This window comes from Lithobates pipiens, unplaced genomic scaffold, assembly GCF_037356315.1.
Source record: "Lithobates pipiens isolate NorthernLeopardFrog02 unplaced genomic scaffold, aLitPip1_a1.2 Scaffold_19, whole genome shotgun sequence".
Taxonomy (NCBI): domain Eukaryota; kingdom Metazoa; phylum Chordata; class Amphibia; order Anura; family Ranidae; genus Lithobates; species Lithobates pipiens.
This window is the reverse complement of record NW_027507764.1, coordinates 275,604,539-275,627,120: the sequence shown is the minus strand read 5'-3', so window position 1 is coordinate 275,627,120 and position 22,582 is coordinate 275,604,539. Positions and strand designations below refer to the sequence as shown.

General features: G+C 43.0%; 1 protein-coding gene across 3 annotated transcripts in view; it reads right to left on the bottom strand.

The window, feature by feature from the left end:
• The window catches only part of SLC9A3 (solute carrier family 9 member A3), a 631,205-nt gene that overhangs the window by 131,361 nt on the left and 477,262 nt on the right, over window positions 1–22,582 (bottom strand). For all 3 annotated transcript variants that reach the window (XM_077491947.1, XM_077491948.1, XM_077491949.1), the window contains exons 9-10: window positions 21,149–21,219; window positions 4,824–4,953 (exon numbers count right to left, since the gene is read on the bottom strand). In XM_077491947.1, the coding sequence (XP_077348073.1) occupies window positions 4,824–4,953; window positions 21,149–21,219 (201 nt within the window). The remainder of the gene's footprint in view (window positions 1–4,823; window positions 4,954–21,148; window positions 21,220–22,582) is intronic.

Here is a 22,582-nt window from a genome sequence, read left to right as displayed (position 1 = left end):
CAATAGAACATAGCTACACAAACCAACAAACAGTTTCAAACAACAAAGTCAGAATATTTTGCAGGGAGTTGGCCACGGTTAGACCACAAAGGCAGTTGGTTCTCCTGACTTTCGTTGGAGTCACTTAGCAAAGGTTCATTAGCAAGCAGTGCTTCTGCGGCCTCAGGTGGCAAGAGGCCAGTTGTGTGAGCCCAGAGGGCTCACCTTTAACGAGTCAGTACAGTGAAACTGGATGGGGCGGACAGGCCCTTTATGCCACGTACACACGAGAGGAATTTCCGTTGGAAAAATCTTGGATGGCTTTTCCGACGGAATTCCGCTCAAGCTTGGCTTGCATACACATAGTCACATAAAAGTTCACTGAACTTTCAACCGTCAAGAACGGGGGGGACATACAATACTACGACAAGCCGAAAAAATGAAGTTCAATGCTTCTGAGCATGTGTCAAATTGTTTCTGAGCACACGTAGAAATTTTGCGTGTCAGAATTGGTACAGGCGATTGGAAATTTCTGATCTGAACTTTTTCCGACCGAAAAAATTGAGAACATGCTCTCAATCTTTTGCTGGCTGGTATTATGCCAGCAAAAGTCCGATGGAGCATACACACGATCGTATTTTCGTACCAAAACCTCTCATCGAACTTTTGCTGGCAGAATTTTCGCTTGTGTGTATGGGGCATTAGGCTTCTGTCAGTGAAGTCATCATGTTCTGAGTTCTGGGAGGTTGGAGACTCGAGGATTATAGTTGGTAGAAACCAGTCTGTTTGCGTTTCACATACTGGGGGAGGATCCACAGCGTCAAAACACTTCCTGGGGTCAGTGGGTATTCGGGGGTTGCCGCTGCCCAACACACAGGGTCCCAGCATGTTCCAATGCAGTCTTGTTTTAGCGGGATCATGCCTTTCTGAATCAAAGTGATAGACTGGAGTAGGTGGGAAAGGCTGCCAAACCATTTGGTATGGGGTGCACTCCCATTTGGGTTCCAGCTTGCTCACTCTAGCATGCTTAGTGTTTTTTGGCTACCTGTCCCCTGGTCGCAGTAGCTACCTTTTTATGCTTGTCCATCACCAACTGATTGGCCCTTTGCATACTCCTCCAATGCTTCTGTACCCAGAAACTGGGTGCCCTTGGCGTAAGGTGTTCTGGGGTCTCCAGCAGAAGGTCCATGGGCAATTCAACCATATCACCCAAACATCAAGAAGAATAGCATATGCCCAAAGGATTAGTGCACCATGTTATTGTAGGTCCACACCATGGCCGATGTTCTGATGCCAGTGGTCTCGGTAACTCAGTTCTAGAGTCTGTTGCATGCCCAGCAGGGTGCGGTTAAACCACTAACAGGCTCCATTCCCTTGAGGTTGATAGGGGGTGGTATGGGTTTTCCAGATGCCACTCAGGCGGCACAATTCTGTCATAATCACAGATTCATAGTTTGGACCTTGATCACATAGGATCCGCTTCGGACAGCCATAGGGTTGAACTATGTGTTCTCAGAAGTGCTTGGTGGTGGTGGTAGCTGTTTGATTCCCAGTGGGTACCACCACTGCAAACTTGGAGAAGTGGTCCACAAAGACCAAAGCATACTGATAACCTGAAGGGGCACTAGAAATTACTATAGTCTATAGTCACCAACTGGCTTGGAGGTGGTGATGGTTAGGAATATCACCTTCTCTGCAGGGGCCTTGTGGATGGTACAGCTTTAACACTCCTGACAGGCCTGGTGCACCCAGTATGGCAAATGGAGGTAAAAGAAGCACCTCTGAAACAGGGATTTGGTTCAGACTGTCTCGAAGTGACCGCCCGGCAGAATTTCAGGATGTGTGACCATAACTTCGATATCCTTTTGCTCCAATGGGATGCGAGCCTGCTGGTAAAGCACCTCTTTTCAGAACTCCAGATAGTCCCATTGCCTCAAGATTGCCTGAGCAACGGGGGACAGCTTTTGACACTCTCGAGAGGTGGTAGGTCTGAATCATTTTGCTGAATAAGGGCCCTCTCCTTCCATCCATAGAGTTCTGCTGCCTTGACTCAAGAGTAAGGACTTTGCCTTTCAATGGCACATGAGGCAGCGGTTGCCAGAAAGACAGGTGCAACCTCTATGTCTTCCAGGTCCACGTCTTCTACTGGGGTCAGCATGTCCATTGTGTTTTCCCGGTCAATAGTGTTTGAGTTTAAATCTGCCAGGCCCCCATCTTTACGGTCACCAGGTAAGCCAACGGGTCATTATCTGTGAAGACCTCGATAGCGGCACCATTGAGGCAATCCATAAAATTCTCAGTAATAGCCCAGACCAGGGTTAGTAATTCTGTCTTAAAGGAGCTGTAGTGGGGGATCTCCTCTGAGCTGGCTTAGGCAATCACCCTCTTCTGTCCATCTTGTACCTGGACTCAGGAAGGAACGCAAGCTCCTAATGATTTTAGGAGGTTGCCAACTTTGGACAGCTTGTACTTTATCCGGGTCTGGGGAGACACCTCCAGCCTGGACCACAGTACTGGGTCTATTACAGTGTCTTGGTGGGTTTGTGAGGTAGAGGACACAGTTTTTGTATGAAGCAATATCAACCCAGACCAATTGTGGGACTTATTATACAACTATTATATTGCTGCACTTTTTTGAATTTAGAGCCACAATATTTTCTGTGATGTAGATTATAGGAGTTTACTGGTCATCTGCATTATGTGGTTTGTTTGTCTGAAGTGCAAAACACAGCTAATCGCCAAAATCTTAAATAACTTAACTTAACCTAAAGGACTGGAGAGCTCAAGTCCTTTAAGTTCTTGACAATGGCCCTGAATCTATCACTCAGAGGCTTTTTGCATTACAATTATTACCACTGCTTGTGTACACTGGTGCACGTGACAGTATACTGTAAAAAACAGGATGCAGCTCTATGCCGATAAAGGCAGATTTGAGCATATACATACAGTTGTGCTCATAAGTTTACATAACCTGGCAGAATTTAAGATTTCTTGGCCACTTTTCAGAGAACATGAACACAAAACTTTTTTTCACTCATGGTTAGTGTTTGGCTAAAGCCATTTATTATCAATCAACTACGCTTACCCTTTTAAAATCATAATCACAACAGAAATGACCCTGATCAAAAGTTTACATACCCCAGGTCTTAATACCATGTATTGCCTCCTTTAACATCAATGACAGCCTGAAGTCTTTTGTGGTATTTGTGGATGAAGCGCTTTATGTTCTCAGATGGTAAAGCTGCCAATTCCTTTTGCCAAAAAGCCTCCAGTTCCTGTAAATTCGTGGACTGTCTTGCATGAACTGAACATTTGAGATCTCCCCAGAGTGGCTCAGAGTGGCTCAATGATATTGAGGTCAGGAGACTGAGATGGACACTCCAGAACCTTCGCTTTATTGTGCTGTAGCCAATGACAGGTTGACTTGGCCGTGTGTTTTGGATCATTGTCATATTGGAATGTCCAAGTACGCCCCATGTGCAGCTTCCTGGCTGATCAATGCAGATGTTCCTCCAGTATTTTTTGATAACATACTGCATTCATCTTGTCATCAATTGTGACCAAATTTCCTGTGCTTTTGTAGCTCACACATCCCCAAAACATCAGTGATCCACCTCCAGGTTTCACAGTAAGAATGGTGTACCTTCCATCATGGGCCTTGTTGACTCCTCTCCAAATGTAGTGTTTATGGTTGTGGTCAAGAAGCTCACTTTTGGTCTCATCACTCTGAATGCCAGAAGGTTTGAGGCTTGTCTCTGTGCTGTTTGGCGTATTGTAAGCAGGATACTTTGTGGCATTTGTGTAGTAATGCCTTTCTTCTGGTGACTCGACTTTGCTTCCCATCTTTCTGTGCCTCCTTATTGTGCATCTTGAAACAGGCACAACACATGTTTTTAGAGAGTCTTGTATTTCACCTGAAGTTATTTGTGGGTTTTTCTTTGCATTCCGAACAATTTCCCTGGCAGATGTGGCTGAAATTTTAGTTGGTCTACCTGACTATGATTTGGTTTCAACAGAACCCCTCATTTTCCACTTGATTAGAGTTTGAATGCTGCTGATTGGCATTCTCAATTCCTTGGATATCTTTTTATATCCCTTTCCTGTTTTATACAATTCAACTACCTTTTCCCGCAGATCCTTTGACAATTATTTTGCTTTTCCCATGACTCAGAATTTAGAAACGTCAGTGCAACACTGGATGGAAGATGCAAGGGTCTGTCAGGAGTCCAGAAACTCATTGACCTTTTATACACACACACACACACTAATTACAAGCAAACAGATCACAGTTGAAAACGGTTACCTTTAATAGCTATTCAAACCCCTTTGTGTCAACTTGTGTGCATGTTATCAGGCCAAAATCACCAGGGTATGTAAACTTTTGATCAGGGTCATTTGGATAGTTTCTGTTGTGATTATGATTTAAAAAGAGTAAACAAAGGTTTATTGATAATAAATGGCTTCAGCCAAACACCAACCATGAGTGAAAGGAATGTTTTTGTGTTATCTCTGAAAAATGGCCAAGAAATCATAAATTCTGCCAGGGTATGTCAAATGCGCACAACTGTTTATACAGGCACGGGTGTATGCACCCAAACACGTCTATACTGGTGACTGTATGAAACTACTGACTTCCAGGCACAGAAACACGTCTGTTTTCATGGTTTATGGTCCAGTTAATGCCCGATTATATTGCACACTCTTCCTCTTCCTCTAAAATGACACATTCTCTGTTCTGTGGAATGCTCTTTAAAATTAGATGAATTAAAGAAAGTTAGGTGTACATAGTGTTAATAATACAGCAGTGATAACACATATACTATTGCTTAATATGCTCCACATACCTCTGCAACATAGCTTATAGCATCCTTCATATTTAGCTCATGGAAAACACTGAGAATTCGATCTTGTGTTTTTTGGGCTGATTTTCTCATGAAAAGTTTGCTGAGATATTTTGCATCAAACTTTGCGATCCTAAACAAAAACAGGTCAAATATATTTTATCAAATGACACAATTTCCCAAAAAAGAATATGTATATAATGTGGACTGCAGCTGTCCACGTGGTTTTAAAAGTTAGTTAGTTGGGTTTAGAAAAAGACACATGTTCATCTAGTTCAACCAATAGAAAACAATAGTGATGTCCATAAAGCAGTTGATGTCAGCAGTAAGGCCTGATTCACACCTATGCATATTTTGTGCTTTTTGCATTTTTCAGATTTGTGTTACAGTCCATTTAACATGGTTTCCAATGGAAAGCGTTCTGTAGAGCAAAGCTGCAAAAAGCAAAAAGCACTAAAAATGCATAGGTGTGAATCAGGCCATAAGCTACAGGAGGAGATCCAGAAATGATTAAAGAGATCAGTTCCTCTTTAACCACTTGCTGACCACCCACAGTACATTTGCATGCGGGCTGGTAGCATGTACAGGAAAAGCGACATACTCGTACATCATTTTGCCTGTACAGACACCGCGGAATGCAGATCCTGGTACTTGGGGCCCGCTGATCACAAATGTCAACAAAGCAGTTATGAATTAATATGATTCATAACATCTTTGCTTCCTTTACTAGTGAGCTGTGATTGACCCATAGCTATCACATGGTACCTGGGCCAATCACAGCACACTGAACCACATAATTAGTTGTAGCCAATCACAGATCACTAATATTCAAAGCTATCATGAACTTAACCCATTACAGTACAAAGCATTGCTGTTACAATGATCTTCATTGTATCGGCAATCAAAGTGTAAAAAAATAAAAATCCCTGATCGCCCCCCCAAGAGTAGTACAATGTTACTATGGTAATATGGTAACATTGAACTTCTCTGATGAAAGTATTTTTTTAAAAAAAAGTAAAAAATTAAAAGATATTAAAAAAAATGTTTTAACATGCTGTCACTGATCACTGCCACACCAGTCAAATCATGGCGCTCGTGAGGCTGCACTGTTTTATTATAAATTATAAAATGTCTTTATTTTCCAAAAAAATGTGATAAAAAGAATACATTTTGGCCTAAATTTCATGACGAAATGTTATTTTATTGGATATGTGTTATGACAAGAATTTGAAAATATTGTTTTTTTATCTTTTTTTATTTTTAGTCTTTTTTCATTTACATTGCAAAAAATTAAAAAGCCAGAGGTGATCAAATACCACCAAAAAAAAATCTCTATTTGTGTGAAAAAAATTATGAAAATTAAATTCACCTATGATATTGCATGTCTGCGCAATTAATAATCAAAATAGCATAGTGCTGAATAAAAAACGTGCCGGTCATAAAGGGGGTAAAACCCTCCAGAGCTCAAGTGTTTAAATCATTGGCATATTAAAATATTGGGGAAAGAAAGAGGGCATGACTGGCGAACAAGCAGCATGGACGCTTAGCTTAGGGGCTCTGCAGCTGGACTGGGTTTAAGCAGTGTCTTTCAGCCTACCAAGCCCCACACGGTGCCTGATCCTCTCCCTCACAGCGATGGCATGTCTCCCAAATGTAAGAAGGAGAGACAGTCGCAGAAGCTCACAGATTTCCTCTTTCAGCCTGCAAATTGGTGCTGGCAAGATGGTGCCGTGGTCACGGCTCCTGGGGCCATCACCATCACTCCTGGGTGACATGAACATTGCAGACACTGCAGCACACTCTTCTTCTCCTGGAACACCTGTCACAGGCAGCCCTGCCAAAGCCAGAAACAGGATGGACTTTCCTTCTCCTATCAGTCACGAGGTGAGCCTTCCACTTACTTCTCCAGGAGGTCAGAGCACGCAGATGGATGCCATTGCAGTGTTTCCCATGCTGAATCAGCCAGTCATGGACATTAGTCTTAAGGACATGCTGATGTCCCTTAGAAGTTCATTAAACCGTATATGTTCTCCCTTATGCATAAATTCCAGTCTGATGTTGCTTTAAAATGGGAGACGTGGCAGCCACTGTGTAGATGCCCACAATGACAACATTGAGGAGCACAGCTGGATTAAAGATGAACTGTTGGACCTGGCGGACAGGTCCTGGTGCAATAATACTAAATGTCTGTAGCATGATCAAAGTTTTGCTGCCTGAGCTTAAAGAACATTGAGCTGGTTATCGACCAAATCCACAGGCTTCCTAGGCCATCTTTCTTGCCTGATTCTACCCCTAGGGATGTGATACTACGTATCCATTTCTACCATGTTAAGGAGAAACTTGTGCAAAAGGCGAGTGCCTTTGGGTATGCTGCTAGACCCATACTCATTCAACTGTTCGCTGACTTATCGCAGCATACCCTGCAGCGAGGAAAGTGACTCAACTCCATTACAAAACCCCTGAGAAACCACAATATCCAGTATCAATGGTCTAACCCCGCCAGGCTATTGATCATGTACAACTGAACCAAGCATGTTGTGTTTTTGCTGCAGGAAGGCCCCTGGCTTCTCCATTCATGAGTTATTGAAGTTCCGCATGTTGCAGCTCCAGCAAATCAACCTCCGGTGATAAGACCTTGAACCAACAGCTACCCCAATGCACCCACAGGCGCAAACCTCGTTAAATCAGGCATTTTGGTTTCTTCTGTTGTGAAATTGTTCCTGCTGGTGCACAATGGTCCTCCAGTCTTTTCTTTGGGACTCTTTACCCCTTTCCTTACTTCCTAGGCACATCTAGTTTCCACATTCATCTAATTTCCACATTCATACTCCCTTGGATGCACAGCCAGTCTAACTTGTCCACAAATTCCACTGTCGCTACACCTGGTATTGCGATTCAGATAGTCATTACACCTGGTGGTGTGATTTAGGCAGTGGCTACATCTGGCGATGTGGCCCAGTCGGCCACTGCATCAGTTATGCCAGTCCAGCCCACCATTGAACGTCTTACTTTTTCTTATTCAGGACTTTCTGGTGATGTGATTCAGACAGTTGCTGCACTTGGTGATGTGGCTCGGTTGCAACTGCATCAATTGTGCCGGTCTGGCCCATGCCCATTGAGCCTCATGCTTTTTCTTATTCAGGGCTTTCTGTAACCTGGCCTTATCCTACTTCTACTACACTCATTCTCAATTCCTAAGAGGTTCAATTCACCCTTTGGATAAACTTTCAGCCAGGTGGGGCTTTCAACCTTTTTTTTCAGGGCTCTCTGTATTCTGCTTGTGTTTCAGTTGTCCGGCTTGACCCCTTTGACACGTCCCCTGCTAACCAGCCTGACCTCGTACATCCACAGACTTCTGCCCAGTCTGATGATCCTGTGCTGGATGTCCAGCTTGTCTTTGAGGGTCTGGGGCCCCTCCTCAGAGCGGGGGTAATATCAGGATTACTTAGTGCTCCTGCTCCTCATTCCAGCATCCGGGTGTTGGCTGTTGCATTCTCCCTGTCTGTGTTCAAGTGCAAGGGGACTGATGGTCAGTCTCTTGTTAAAAGCAAACCGAACAGTGTGATGACGTGATGCGGGAAGTTTGGGGGAGGAGCCAGATGGCGGTGCCTGTGAGGGTACACGGAGAGGCAGTGACCCGTGGCGGTAAAGCCAATGCCGAGGCCGGGCGGGAGTGAGAGGAACGCCGGGCTAGGTGACCGCATACAGAGGCCCCCACCGATACCCACCCCACGCCCAACACTATATGAGCCAGAAGGCCAAGGTGAATGTCGGCGGGATGATTAACCGACCAAGGGTTCGAGTAACATCAGAGATGCCGGGGACCGACCAGGGGTAGGTGAGAGCAAGCCCTGTAAAGTCTCATAGCAGCTAGGAAGATTGCTCGGAGAGGTTGCCTATGCTCTTCCCACCACCTCTCCTCTCCTCCTCCATCCCCTCTGGAGTAATCAGGGCTTTCATTCCCCCTTACTGAGCGCTGTAGATCCAAGTGAAGCAGACCCATAGGAGGAGCAGTGGAGATCCTGGCTCATGGTCGGAACAGCTAAGAGAAAAAACTATTATGTTACTACTCTACTCACAGGTAATTACTAAATCTGCTTGAATTGGTTAGTAGCAATGGCTGCTTAAAAATACTTTTTTTGCTTTGTGCTGGTCTGTCATCAATGGCCCCTGGCTGTGTTTGGTTTAGGGCTTGAATAACATAAAGAAACCTTCCTACTTGCCATACAAGTAACCTCATGAACTGTCTAGTCGATCTGTTTAAAAGTTATGGCTGCTTAAATGGTCTCCTTGTTCTGTGCTGTTTGGCTATTTTTTGGCGTCCGGTGGTGCTTGGTACCTGGTTTTGAATAATATAAAGAAAAACTGTCTGCTCACCTCACAGGTAACCCTTGAAACAGGCCGATCTGTATAGTAGTTATATCTACTTGAAAGGGCTGTATTATGTGCAATCTTGCTATCAATCGCCCTACTGATTTACTGGCTTGATAAAAGTGTAAATTAATAATAATAATAAAAAAAATCTTCTCCTCTCCTTCTTAAAATGTATATATATATTTATATATATAATGAATGGGGGTAAACTATAGCCGTTTATTGTGAGTAAGATATCTCACCCAAATCCTGTGAAGCGCAAGCTCTGAACTGTAAGAGCTTTCCCCTCAATTAAAAGGACCCTGTCGTGGAGGTATTGTCTTCCACAGGATTAATGAGAAATAACCACTAAAGGTTTTTAAGAGTTAAACGGGCTATTGCAGGATGGATGAACTATTGGTGCATGGACAGTAATAGAGAAATAGACCCCCCTCTCCAGCTTTGGAAAAAGTAGTGAATAAAATATTTGTCCCTGAGGGCAAAGTAGTAATGGGCTTTGAATAAATAGATTAGAGGTTGAACAAGCTAAATATGAGGGGAAGATCTCAAAAAACGACAGAACCCAAAACTCCAAGGGAGAGTTTAAATACAAGTGTAAAACGCGAGTTCGATACAGAAATATTTAACAACTACACAGGGGAACCATAAAAGCTCAGGTATGGAAAAAAAAACTTCTCAGACAACAAAAAGCGCCAAGAAAGAGATGGTCAAGCTAAAGGGGGCCCAAGGAGATAAAACACGAGAAGGTATGGAAATAGAGAAAGAAATAGAGGCTATTGAAGGGGAAGATCAGAGAAGTATAGCTCAAATGCCTACAAAAATAGAGATGATGGCAATGTTTGAGAGGATGGAAAATCTGATAAAAAGTGAGATCACAAATGTCTGGATGGACTTGGGCCACCTGTTGAGGAGAGTAGAGGAGGCAGAGGAGAAAACTGAGAAACAAGCACAAGAGATCATAGAATTAAAAATACAACTGAAAGAACTGCAAATAAATCAGAGGAATTGCCTCTATAAAATGGAAGAGCAAGAAAATCAAAACAGACGTCAAAATTTAAGGACAAGAGCTCTACCAGAACAAAACAGAGGAAAATTTAGAGGAAAAAATGAAGATAATATTTAACCCCTTATTGGGGTGAGGAGAGGGAGAGGAGCTAAAGATTGACAGAGTGCACCGAATAAGGAAACCACCCGGAATGAAGGAGGAAGTCCCCCGAGATGTTCTCGTTAAATTTCATCAGTACACAGATAAAGGGAGAATATGGAGCAATCTCAGAGGGAGACTTCCTCTGCATTATGACCAATTGACTCTTCAAGTGTTCACGGATCTATCGACTGAAATATTAACAAGAAGAAGACAGCTTAAACCTTTGCTGGAACATTTAAGGAGTCTAATATTAAATATAGTTGGGGATTCCCAGCAGCACTAATAGTGCATAGGGTGGGAAAGACAGTGAGATTAAAATTCCTGGAGGAAGTACAGGATTTCTGTAGAAAATTACAGATTCCAGTTCCAAGTATTCCTGGGAGATAAGAGAGAGAAGAAAGACCCAGTGAAGAAGGATGATGGCAGAGAGTATAATATAAGAACAAAGGGAGATTGGGACTGGGACAGGGGGTATTGGGTACGTAAAGAAACGTTGTCCGAGATGTTAAATATGAATAAAAAGGTGGGGGATGGGTAGGAGTGGGGGTAGTCCTCTCCAGAATTCCCATTCCTGCCCCCCCTGACCATTTGGTCTTGGGGGGGGCGGGACACAGAGGGCCGGGATTGGGGCTTCACCTCAAGGGGTGAGGTGCACACACTAGGATGGGGTTATATTCTAGATGATGACACAATGGCCGTAGAAGGGCCTGGGGGGGTGGGGGAGGGGGTGAGGAGGGGTGGGGGAAAAAAAGAATCTGTAGCCTAGAACCTTGCTAAGCAGGATTTTCAGTTTGATTATAAATTATGTCTATAGTTAATTATTTGACATATAATGTTAGAGGCCTAAATATACCAGCAAAACGGTTTAAAGTCCTGAAAGGTATCGAACAGTATGGAGTAGGTATTGTGTTCTTGCTGGAAACTCATTTATCCTATGAAAACAAAGTTTGAATATATTCCCCAAAGTACCCAGTGTGGTTTTACGCCGATTTAATGTCAAGTTACTCAAATGGTGTGGCCATTGGTATAGGACAGGAGGTACGCTTTACTGTGGAAGACAGGCTAGGGGACTGGGAGGGAAGATTCCAAATTTTTAAAGGGGAAACTATGGGGAGTAGATTATATTTTAGTTAATATATATTGTCCCAATAGAGGTCCAACAGTTTTCCTGAAAGAAACACTAGAAAGACTGTGGGAGTGTAAGAGTGGGAGGGTGATTATAGCTAGAGATTTAATATTGAGATTTTGTATGAACCCGGACCTAGGTAGTACGTCCCGTGCGCAGGAGATAGGGAATGTACAGTTGAGAGTAATAAAGCACCGGCTGTATCAGTTTCAGCTGATCGATGTGTGGAGAATTCAGCACCCGAGGGCGCGAGACTTTTCGTTCTATTCCCCTGTGCACGGGACGTACACTAGGATCGATTACTGGCTAGTGGAACATCGGGTACTAGGTGAGGTGATATCTACAAATATAGGAATTAGAACTCTGTCAGACCATGCTCCAAAGTGTATGAAAATCAAAATTCCCGGGTTGCAGAACCTCAATTTTTTTGGAAACTCAGTAAGGAATTATTAGATGAGAAAGGAGAGAAAATAATAAGAAAGGAGTTGGAGTTCTTCTTGGCCACCAATGAAAGTGGAGAGAATACAGAGAATACCATACGGGAGGCCCATAAGATCTATATAAGAGGGATGTATATTTTCTTAGGGGCAAAGAGAAAGAGAGAAAGGAACAATAAGAGTAGAGGGCTAAGAGAGGAAATCTATAGATTAGAACAAACCCATAAAAAAGAGAACAGTAAGGAAAGGGGACAGGACCCGGATATACTGCATATATTGGTTACCAAAAGAGAGGAGCTAGGGGAATTAATGGAACAAGAAATAAGGAAGACTTATAACAGGATTGCAAAAGAGAGATATCAATGGGGGAATAAAAATAGCAAGGTTTTAGCTAGGATATTAAGGAAAAAAAGATCTATCAATTATATTGAGAAAATATTAAATAAAAATGTAGAGCCGTTATATAATACTAAGGGCATAGCAGAAGTTTTTAGGTACTAAAGTACTGAGTACTACGAGCAACTATATTCGGTAAAGACGAGAGAGACAGGACAACAAGAGGCTATCAGAAGGGAAAAAAAAATCAAAGAATATGTACTTCAAGCAAATGTTCCTAGATTACCGGAGGAATTAGCGCAGAAACTGCAGAACCCATTATCAGTTCAAGAAATAAACCAGGTAATAAAAAAGACCATGGGAGGGAAAAGCCCTGGTCCTGATGGTTTTATAATAGAATATCTAAAAATGTTCGGGGAAATACTAGCTCCAAAACTATGCACGTACTATAACGGATTAGGTATTAAATACGGACTGAGTAAAGAAGCCTCTACAGCTACAGTTACCACGGTATTGAAAGAGGGGAAAGAGAATACAATATGTTCAAGCTATAGACCGATCTCATTATTGAACACAGATGTAAAATTGTTTGCGAAAGCACTAGCTTCCAGAATAAAAAAGTTGATGCCAAGTCTGGTACATCCAGATTAGGGATGAGCTTCGAGTTCGAGTCGAACTCATGTTCTACTCGAACATTGCCTGTTCGCCTGTTCAGCGAACAGTGAACAATTTGGGCTGTTCGCAGCAAATTCGAAAAGCCGGAACACCCTGTACAAGTCTATGGGAGAAATCTAAAGTGCTCATTTTAAAGGGTAATATGCAGATTACTGTCCTAAAAAGTGTTTGGGGACCCGGGTCCTGCCCCAGGGGACATGGATTAATGCAAAAAAAAGTTTTAAAAACGGCCGTTTTTTCAGGAGCAGTGATTTTAATAATGATTAAAGTGAAACAATAAAAGTGTAATATTCCTTTAAATTTCGTAGCTGGGGGGTATCTATAGTATGCCTGTGAAGGGGCGCATGTTTCTGGTGCTTAGAACTGTCGCTGCAGGAAAAAAAGTCCTTTAAAATCACTTGCGGCTAAATTGTCGGGTCTCCGTAATACAGAGAACACTCAATGAGTGTTCTCTGTATTAGCCGACAATTCATTCATTCATTGATTAAAAAAAAAAAAAAAAGCGTGGGGGTTCCCCTAAATTCAATTACCAGGCCCTTCAGGTCTGACATGGATATTAAGGGGAACCCCGTGTCAAATTTAAAAAAAAATTGACGTGGGGTCCCCCCAAATATCCATACCAGACCCTTCAGGTCTGATATGGATATTAAGGGGAACCCCGCATCAAATTTAAAAAAAAATTGACGTGGGGGTCCCCCTAAAAATCCATATCAGACCCTTTATCCGAGCACGCAACCTGGCAGGCCGCAGGAAAAGAGGGGGGGACGAGAGAGCGGCCCCCCCTCCCTCCTGAACCGTACCAGGCCACATACCCTCAACATTGGGAGGATGCTTTGGGGGTCTGTGACCCCTCAAAGCACCTTGTCCCCATGTTGATAAGGACAAGGGCCTCATCCTCACAACCCTGGCCGTTGGTTGTGAGGGTCTGCGGGCGGGGGGCTTATCAGAATCTGGAAGCCCCCTTTAACAAGGGGACCCCCAGATCCCGGCCCCCCCCCTGTTTGAAATGGTAAGGGGGTACAAAAGTACCCCTACCATTTCACAAAGAAAGTGTCAAAATGGTTAAATAAGACAAACACACTTTTGAAAAATTCCTTTATTAAAAATGAAAAAAAAAAAAAAAAAAAGATTCCAGCGGTGCTAATCCACTCTTGCTATCCAGCGACAGATCTCCGGGTCCAGCGATGGATGATCATATCCAGCGACGGGGGATCTCTCAGTCCAGCGCTGTCCATACATCCTTCTTCTGTCTCCTCTCCGGAGACACTGCAGAGAGCACAGCGCTGACGTTTCTTATATTGGGAGGGCGGGGCCACCCGTCACCTGACCCCGCCCCCTCTGACGCTGGAGAGGGAAGCCAGGGGTTCCCCAGTGACGTGTGGGTGACCCCGCCCGCTCTGATGTAACGGAAACCTGCGTTACATCAGAGGGGGCGGGGTCACCCACACGTCACTGGGGAACCCCTGGCTTCCCTCTCCAGCGTCAGAGGGGCGGGGTCAGGTGACGGGTGGCCCCGCCCTCCCAATATAAGAAACGTCAGCGCTGTGCTCTCTGCAGTGTCTCCGGAGAGGAGACAGAAGAAGGATGCATGGACAGCGCTGGACTGAGAGATTCCCCCGTCGCTGGATATGATCATCCATCGCTGGACCCCGGAGATCCGTCGCTGGATAGCAAGAGTGGATTAGCACCGCTGGAATCTTTTTTTTTTTTTTTTTTTCATTTTTAATAAAGGAATTTTTCAAAAGTGTGTTTGTCTTATTTAACCATTTTTACACTTTCTTTGTGAAATGGTAGGGGTACTTTTGTACCCCCTTACCATTTCAAACAGGGGGGGGGGGATCTGGGGGTCCCCTTGTTAAAGGGGGCTTTCAGATTCTGATAAGCCCCCCGCCCGCAGACCCTCACAACCAACGGCCAGGGTTGTGAGGATGAGGCCCTTGTCCTTATCAACATGGGGACAAGTTGCTTTGAGGGGTCACAGACCCCCAAAGCATCCTCCCAATGTTGAGGGTATGTGGCCTGGTACGGTTCAGGAGGGAGGCGGGGCCGCTCTCTCGTCCCCCCCTCTTTTCCTGCGGCCTGCCAGGTTGCGTGCTCGGATAAAGGGTCTGATATGGATTTTTAGGGGGACCCCCACGTCAATTTTTTTTTTTAATTTGATGCGGGCTTCCCCTTAATATCCATATCAGACCTGAAGGGTCTGGTATGGATATTTGGGGGGACCCCCACGTCAATTTTTTTTTTAATTTGACACAGGGTTCCCCTTAATATCCATGTCAGACCTGAAGGGCCTGGTAATTGAATTTAGGGGAACCCCACGCTTTTTTTTTTTTTTTTTTTTTTTTTTAATCAATGAATGAATGAATTGTCGGCTAATACAGAGAACACTCATTGAGTGTTCTCTGTATTACGGAGACCCGACAATTTAGCCGCAAGTGATTTTAAAAGACTTTTTTTCCTGCACAAATGACACTTTGTGCAGCGACAGTTCTAAGCACCAGAAACATGCGCCCCTTCACAGGCATACTATAGATACCCCCCAGCTACGAAATTTAAAGGAATATTACACTTTTATTGTTTCACTTTAATCATTATTAAAATCACTGCTCCTGAAAAAACGTCCGTTTTTAAAACTTTTTTTTGCATTGATCCATGTCCCCTGGGGCAGGACCCGGGTCCCCAAACACTTTTTAGGACAGTAACTTGCATATTACCCTTTAAAATGAGCACTTTAGATTGTGAACGTTCGAGTCCCATAGACTTTAATAGGGTTCTAAAGTTCACACGAAGTTTAGGTCTGTTCGCAGGTTCTGGTGCGAACCGAACAGGGGGGTGTTCGGCTCATCCCTAATCCAGATTATCTGGTACATCTGGTACACTGGATGTACCAGATAGTTATTATCTGGTACATCCAGTTTTGTGGTGGGGCGGGAAGGAAAAGATAACGGTGTGAGGACACTATTGCTGCTCCAGAAAATGCGGGAGAGCAGGGTCCCCAGTCTACTCTTATCGATCGAAAGCCTTTTCGGCACTGGAGATTCATGATAGGTACCTTGGAGGGAATGGGGTTTGGCCCTAGAATTTTGAGTTGGATAAAAGTGCTCTATAATGGCCCAATGGCAGCGGTAAGAGTTAATGGAATACTATCCCTCCCTTTTAGGATGTACGATGGGACTAGACAGGGGTATCCGTCATTGTTTGTGCTGGCATTGGAACCATTCTTGGAGACAGCAAGGGAAAATCCCAATATAGTAGGGGTAGAGATAGGGGAGGAGATGCATAAGGTAGCAGCGCTGGTGGACGATGTTCTGTTTTATGTGTCTAATCCCTGAATTTCCATGCCAAACCTGGTAAAGGCCATTGAACAGTACGGGGAGTTATCCAACTTTAAAATCAATCCAAAGAAGTCAGAAGTTTTACATGTAAATGTTAATCAAAAAGAAGTGCAGAGTATTCAGAAGGAATTTCCCTTTTTATGGAAGAAGGAAATCAAATATTTAGGGATAAAACTGACATCATCAATGGAGAAAATCTATCAAGTCAACTATATCCCTCTTCTGGAGGAGTTAAGAGAAGAAATAAGGAGAATTGTAACAAAACCCCTGTCCTGGATGGGAAAGATTAATGCCCTAAAAATGATTATACAGCCCAAAATATTTAGCAAATTCCAGATGCTCCCGATTTATATCCCTCCGGTGTATTTTGGAATCATCAAGTCTTTAACCACTAAGCTCATCTGGAAAAATAAGAAACCCAGAATATCCTTAAAGATCTTGCAATTGGAAAAAGATCAGGGAGGATTAAATGTACCGGATTTTAAAAAATATTATGAAGCAGTAGTATTAACACGGGTAGTAGAATGGACAAAATTAGATAGTAAAAAAAGATGGGTAAAGATAGAGCACTGTTTGTCAGGAACAAACTTAGGAAAGGAAATTTGAACACCACCAAAATATGGATCACTAGGGAGGACAACACTTACACTTACAAAAAATGTGTTTAGAGTTTGGGAGGGAGTACACAAACACAACAAATGGAAATGTAATTCCCCATTAATGTACGTAAAAGATAACGATTTTTTTTCACCAGGTAAAAGCACTATGGGAGGGAAGTGGATAAAAAAAGAAAATATTCAATTGAGGCACATAATAAAAGAGGGGAAAATAAAAACACTAGAAACATTACAGAAAGAAAAATATTGGACAGACTTAAATGGATGGTGGTACCTCTAGTTCAGACATTTTGTCTCAGTGTTACCACAACCGCTAAGAGATGGAGAAAAATTAACAGTCTTCAAGCGAATGTGTGAGGTAAAAACATCACAGGCAGGTATTGCCCAGGTATATAAGATACTAGGACGGGAAGGGGAGGTAGAGGTACCAACATACATAAAAAATGGGAAGAAGAAATAGGACCACGGGGAGAGAAACAGAATATAGAAAAAATATTGAAGCTGGTACATGGAACCACGAAAAATATTAGGCGGATAGAAACAAACTACAAATGCTTAGTTAGATGGTATAGGACACCAGATATAGTGGCAAAATACCAAGAGGGACAATCTGGGAAATGCTGGAGGTGTTGTGGACAACTGGGGAATATGGCACACATATGGTGGAACTGTCCAGGGATTAAAGAGTTCTGGAGAGAAATACTAAGATATATTAAAGTAATAACTAAAACCCAGATACCAGAAAATCCCTGGACATGTCTTTTCCATGGTATAGATACTCCAATAAAAGAGTACAGAAACTCCCTCATAAGTTGCCTGATAAACGTGGCAAAGAGCCTGATCCCAAAAAAGTGGAAGGAAATAGAAGTGCTCAAAGTAAGAGAGTGGCTAGAAAAAGTAGATGAAATATATCAAATGGAAGGACCTAGAGTATATGAGGAGAGGGGAAGTAGAGGGTCTCAGAAGAATGGGAGAGATGGAAGGTATTCAAGTTGACGAAGAATTACAGTGAGGTAATAGGACTGTAGGAGGGGAGGAGGGGGGAGACTCCCCGCTCTCCCGCCCACAAAATATGGTTGGTGGGCAGGAGGATCAGGAGTGGCATGGGTTGAGTGAGGGGAGAAAGGGGGGGAAATGGGAAAAGTATTTAATATTTAATATTTATGGTACAGTTGTTCTCTTGTTTCTTTTTCTTCTCTTGTTTGTATTAAAAATTATTGGAAAATATAAATAAAGAAAAAAAAAAGCAAACAGAATACTCTAACCCTTGCTTGTGATAGAGACAGAGTTACCTGCATTGTTCCGGATCAAGGCTCCCATTTGTCTGCCCTGCTTTGCTGTTGGATTTTCCTGTGTATGATCTGGATTGGATATTGGACTATTCCTTGAACTCAGCCTGCCTTTTACCTGGACTGTCATAGAATCATGATATCTATGTGCTAAACTGCAAGTAGTCTGTTTGCTCTGTTCAAGTATGCCCTTGTGTGGTGGACAGGCACTATAGCATTGTGTATAAGTCCTGGGGGCAACCAAGTACTGGTAGGCCTGCTTGTCTTAAGGGAAAGGGGGCTGCTATAGGTGAAGCACACAGTAGCTAGCTATAGTGTCTGGGGTGGACATGACATTTGTGACACCACCCTCCTACCAGAAGCAGAAGGTTAAATTAGGTTGTTCCTTTACTGATTGCCAGTGGATGGTGGCTCTTTATGCTCCTTTCAAGGCCAACTTCTAGGAATTTACCTTTAAGATTAACCTGTGCTGGTATATTACACCCACTTTTTTGCATAAAATAGACCTGACGGCATCACATCTGTGGTGAAGCAGGGAACTTATTTCAACTCCTCTGGAAATGCATCAAGATAGCAACTTTCTGAGAGGGCATCTCTCATTTAGTTTCAGAAATCATCTAGGTGCCCCTAACTCTCAAGCCTAAACTAGCCCTCCTATATATTGGCATTGATAATATTTTATCTGATTTCCAACACCTCCTCATTCACATATTACTGGCCACTAGACTAGTAATAGTACACTATTGGAGAACATCTGTCTAAAGCTGAGGTAATCTCCATAGTGCCTCCAGCCAGGGTCACTTGGCAAAGATAGATAGTGATTGGATCCCTTGGACTCACTGGTACACTTGAGCACATTTTAATTTGCATAGTTAGTAAGGTTGAATAAAGACACCAGTCTATCCAGTTCAACCTGAGTGAGTGTCTACAATTGTCCCTATCCTTTTACATTTCACAATCACATTGGTCCCTACCCTCAAGGAGCACACAATCCAAGATCCCCATTCATATACTAGGGTCTATTTTGGACAGAAGCCAATTAAACTACCTGCATGTCTTTGGAGTGTGGGATTATTACATTATTACTGATATTGTCTTATTTCCTTTGATGGCAAGCCACTGTTAACTATAGCCAATGTTATGTTTTTACAACCTTATAATTTTCTTTGTAAAGACGTATTGAAAATAGGATATTGGAGAAAGAATTAGAAATACATATTTAAATTTTACAACTGCTACTAGTGACTAAATGTAAAAAAAGAAGTAAAAAATAATAGCAGTCATAATCTGAACTGACAGCAGATAAGCAGTTTTGATATTAACCTTTTCTTGACAACTTAATGCATATATGCAGCAGCAGGAAGAGTGCACTGTAACACACCCAGCCACCACACATATGCATCCATGCAGTGTTTTGAGAGCGTGCTCACTGCTTCTGAACAAGAACTGGTGCAAGAAGCTCCTGATCATGAGATCATTGTGAAAGTAAATCACGGTGAACACAGGATCAGAAAAGCTGCTCTGCATCCCAAGCATTAAAGCCAAATTAAAGGGCCACTAGTAGTTGGCGTGAATGGACATATATGTAAATCCTATCAATACATTTATCTTATTTGCTTCATTTTTATTTTAAATATACAATTGAAAGCATTTTGTTACAGCTGTTCAACAAGTGCAAAAAAAGGAACTGATAAATCTAAAAAACTCATATCTATTGAGCTTACAAGTTTCTGCGCACTCTGCAATTTAATCGCACTATTCCCAACATACATGTTCCTATAGAAATGGCCATGCATTTAAATGGGTGCTAAAGCATCCACCGGCTGGAACCGTGTCTAATCAGAGCAAGAGAATGTCGCCAGCACACAAAGGATCTCCAGAATGAGTCCAAAGCATTTTTCAGCAGATTCAGTGGCGGCTGGTGCTCAAAATTTGTGGGGGGGGGGGAGGAGGGGGGTGCAAACAAACCGAAAAATACTGAACCCCCTCCATCAATTGCAGCCTCACTATGCCCATAAAATGCAGCCATTGTGCCAATGCAGCCACTGTGCAGTTACCCCCCCCCCCCCCGGCCCGGCCGGTCCAGCAGCACTTACCACTCATGTGGCGAGGCCCGGCTCCTCTACTGGTGTGACAGGGCTCTCCTCCTCAGCAGCTCTCCTCATGGCCAGTTCTCCTCTATGGCGGGAAGCTGCAGCACTCCTCCTCGGCGGAAATCAGCGGCTGCGGCTCCTGTGTCCACTTGGCTCACTTACCTGCCTGCTGATTGGCAGGTAGGAAAATTTGTGTGAAAATAGTGAAAATGAATTTGCTATGCCACACAACAGGGTGGGATTGGGATACAGAGCTCTGTGCCCCAAGCCAACCCTATTTTGAAGCCTATTAGAGCCTCTGGCTCTAATCACGTGCTTCAAAATACACACCCTCCCCTATCCCCGCCATAGTATTTCATGTTTCCGGTGTCCTGAAAGGGGCTGGGGCCTCATGAATAGTGAGGGTGGCTGAGGTGTCGGGGGGGGGGGGGGGGTGCCCATGCGCCCACAATGCAAGGACCACCACTGAGCAGATTACAATCTGCTGTAACAATGTGATCACTGAATAAAGCCCTGGACTCGAGCTGGAGATCCTTGGAGTGCTGGTGACATTCTTTTGCTTGGGTGATTTTATTTCACAAAGTCTTATCAACCCTGCCCAGTCGCCTACTGTGAACTACAAACACCACCTGCCCCATTATATAAATTTAAGGAATAGGGTGTTGTTCTACAGTCCTTACACATTCTGTCTTAGGGTGACAATGCTGCTCCTCTATAGATATAGCATAGTGAGTAAGCATACTGTATTAGGATAGAAAGTACGGGAAGATCACGAGCTGAAAACAAGTGGGGGGAAAAAAAGAAATCAATGCAGCCACTACATCAAATAATTGATAAACTGCAATGATACATGTCTGTTTTTAGGTTTTCATACACTTTAACCAATTCTTGTTACTTACTTTTCCCTCATGTAATTGTGCCCGATTTGTCCAGAGACATCTTCAATTGCAGAGCAAATGTGATCAAACGCCTTTAGAAATACAGACAAATATGCATTTACAAAATGTATCATATCTTCTTTTTAACACCGTTCATGTACATATATTTATAAATCACTGGTTACATTTGGTTGGTGAAAGTAGAAGTAGGGGTTATGAAAAAAAAACCATCCATACTCACTCAGTGTGATGCTGCAACTGTCCCATGTTGGCTTGGTTTTAAGGCTACGAACTGAGCGAACAGATGACCACTGATTGCTGGTCTGCTTGGAGCCGAGAGCAGTGACTGTTAGTTCCCGCTTTCTGCTCTGCTCCTCCATTGCTTACTGGAGCACTGAGCTGGGGACAGGGCAGGAGTGACTTAGCGCTGAGAGCTGGCTCCAGCTCTCAATCAATCAACCAGGTGGATCCTGACAACACTGTCAGGATCTTTCCACAGTCTGGAACAGCTCTGCCTCATCAAATGAAAAAGTATGTCCAAAAAAGCTTTCCTCTGTAACTCATTTATAAATCATAAGGCGTTTTGGATTAATAGTACTATTTCTGTAATTGCAGATGACGCCAAGCTCCATAGTGGAATAACATCCTTACAAGATGTCCACAACTTAAAAGCAGACATTAATGCACTGTTTGATTTGGTGGCTATGCATTTACAGTAGGGAATAAAAATATGCATGCATCATACATCCTAGGAGGAGTACAACTGGGGGAGTCAGTGATCAAGAAGGATTTGGGTGTTCTGGTAGATCACACACTTACTAATAGCATTCAATGCTAGGCTGCAGTTTCTAAAACAGGCAAAATACTTTTATTATTAAAAAGATATGGACTCCAAAGTAAGAGGCATTGTTTTGCCTCAGTACAAAGACCTCATCTGGAATATGCATTTCAGTTTTGAATACCAGACTATGGGGAACTGGAGAAAATGCAGAGAAGGACAACCAGACTGATGAGAGTCATATGGAGGACCTCAGCTGCTAGGAAGGATTAGCTGAACTGAATTTATTCTCTCTTGAGAACAGGTGATACTGTATAATATACATAAGTGGTCCAAATAGGTACAAAGTTATTCACTTTAAAATCATTACAAAGGGTAATGTGGCATATTTTACATCTGGAGGAAATGTGCCATATGTTTAATCTCCAGACATGCATAGCTCCCAAATGTCCCTGATTTCGAGGGACTGTCATTGATTTGGAGCAATGTCCCTCTGTCCCTCATTCCTCCTCATTTGTCCCTCATTTTGGTCTGATCCATATAGTTGTATATAAAATGCACTTTTTATCTTTTAAAATGTGTTTCCCAGAGCTAAACCTTTCATCCAATTTCTAATTTGCTGCATTTGTACATTTTAACCCCCCTGGCGGTTTTCCCGAGTCTGGCTTGGGGTGAAA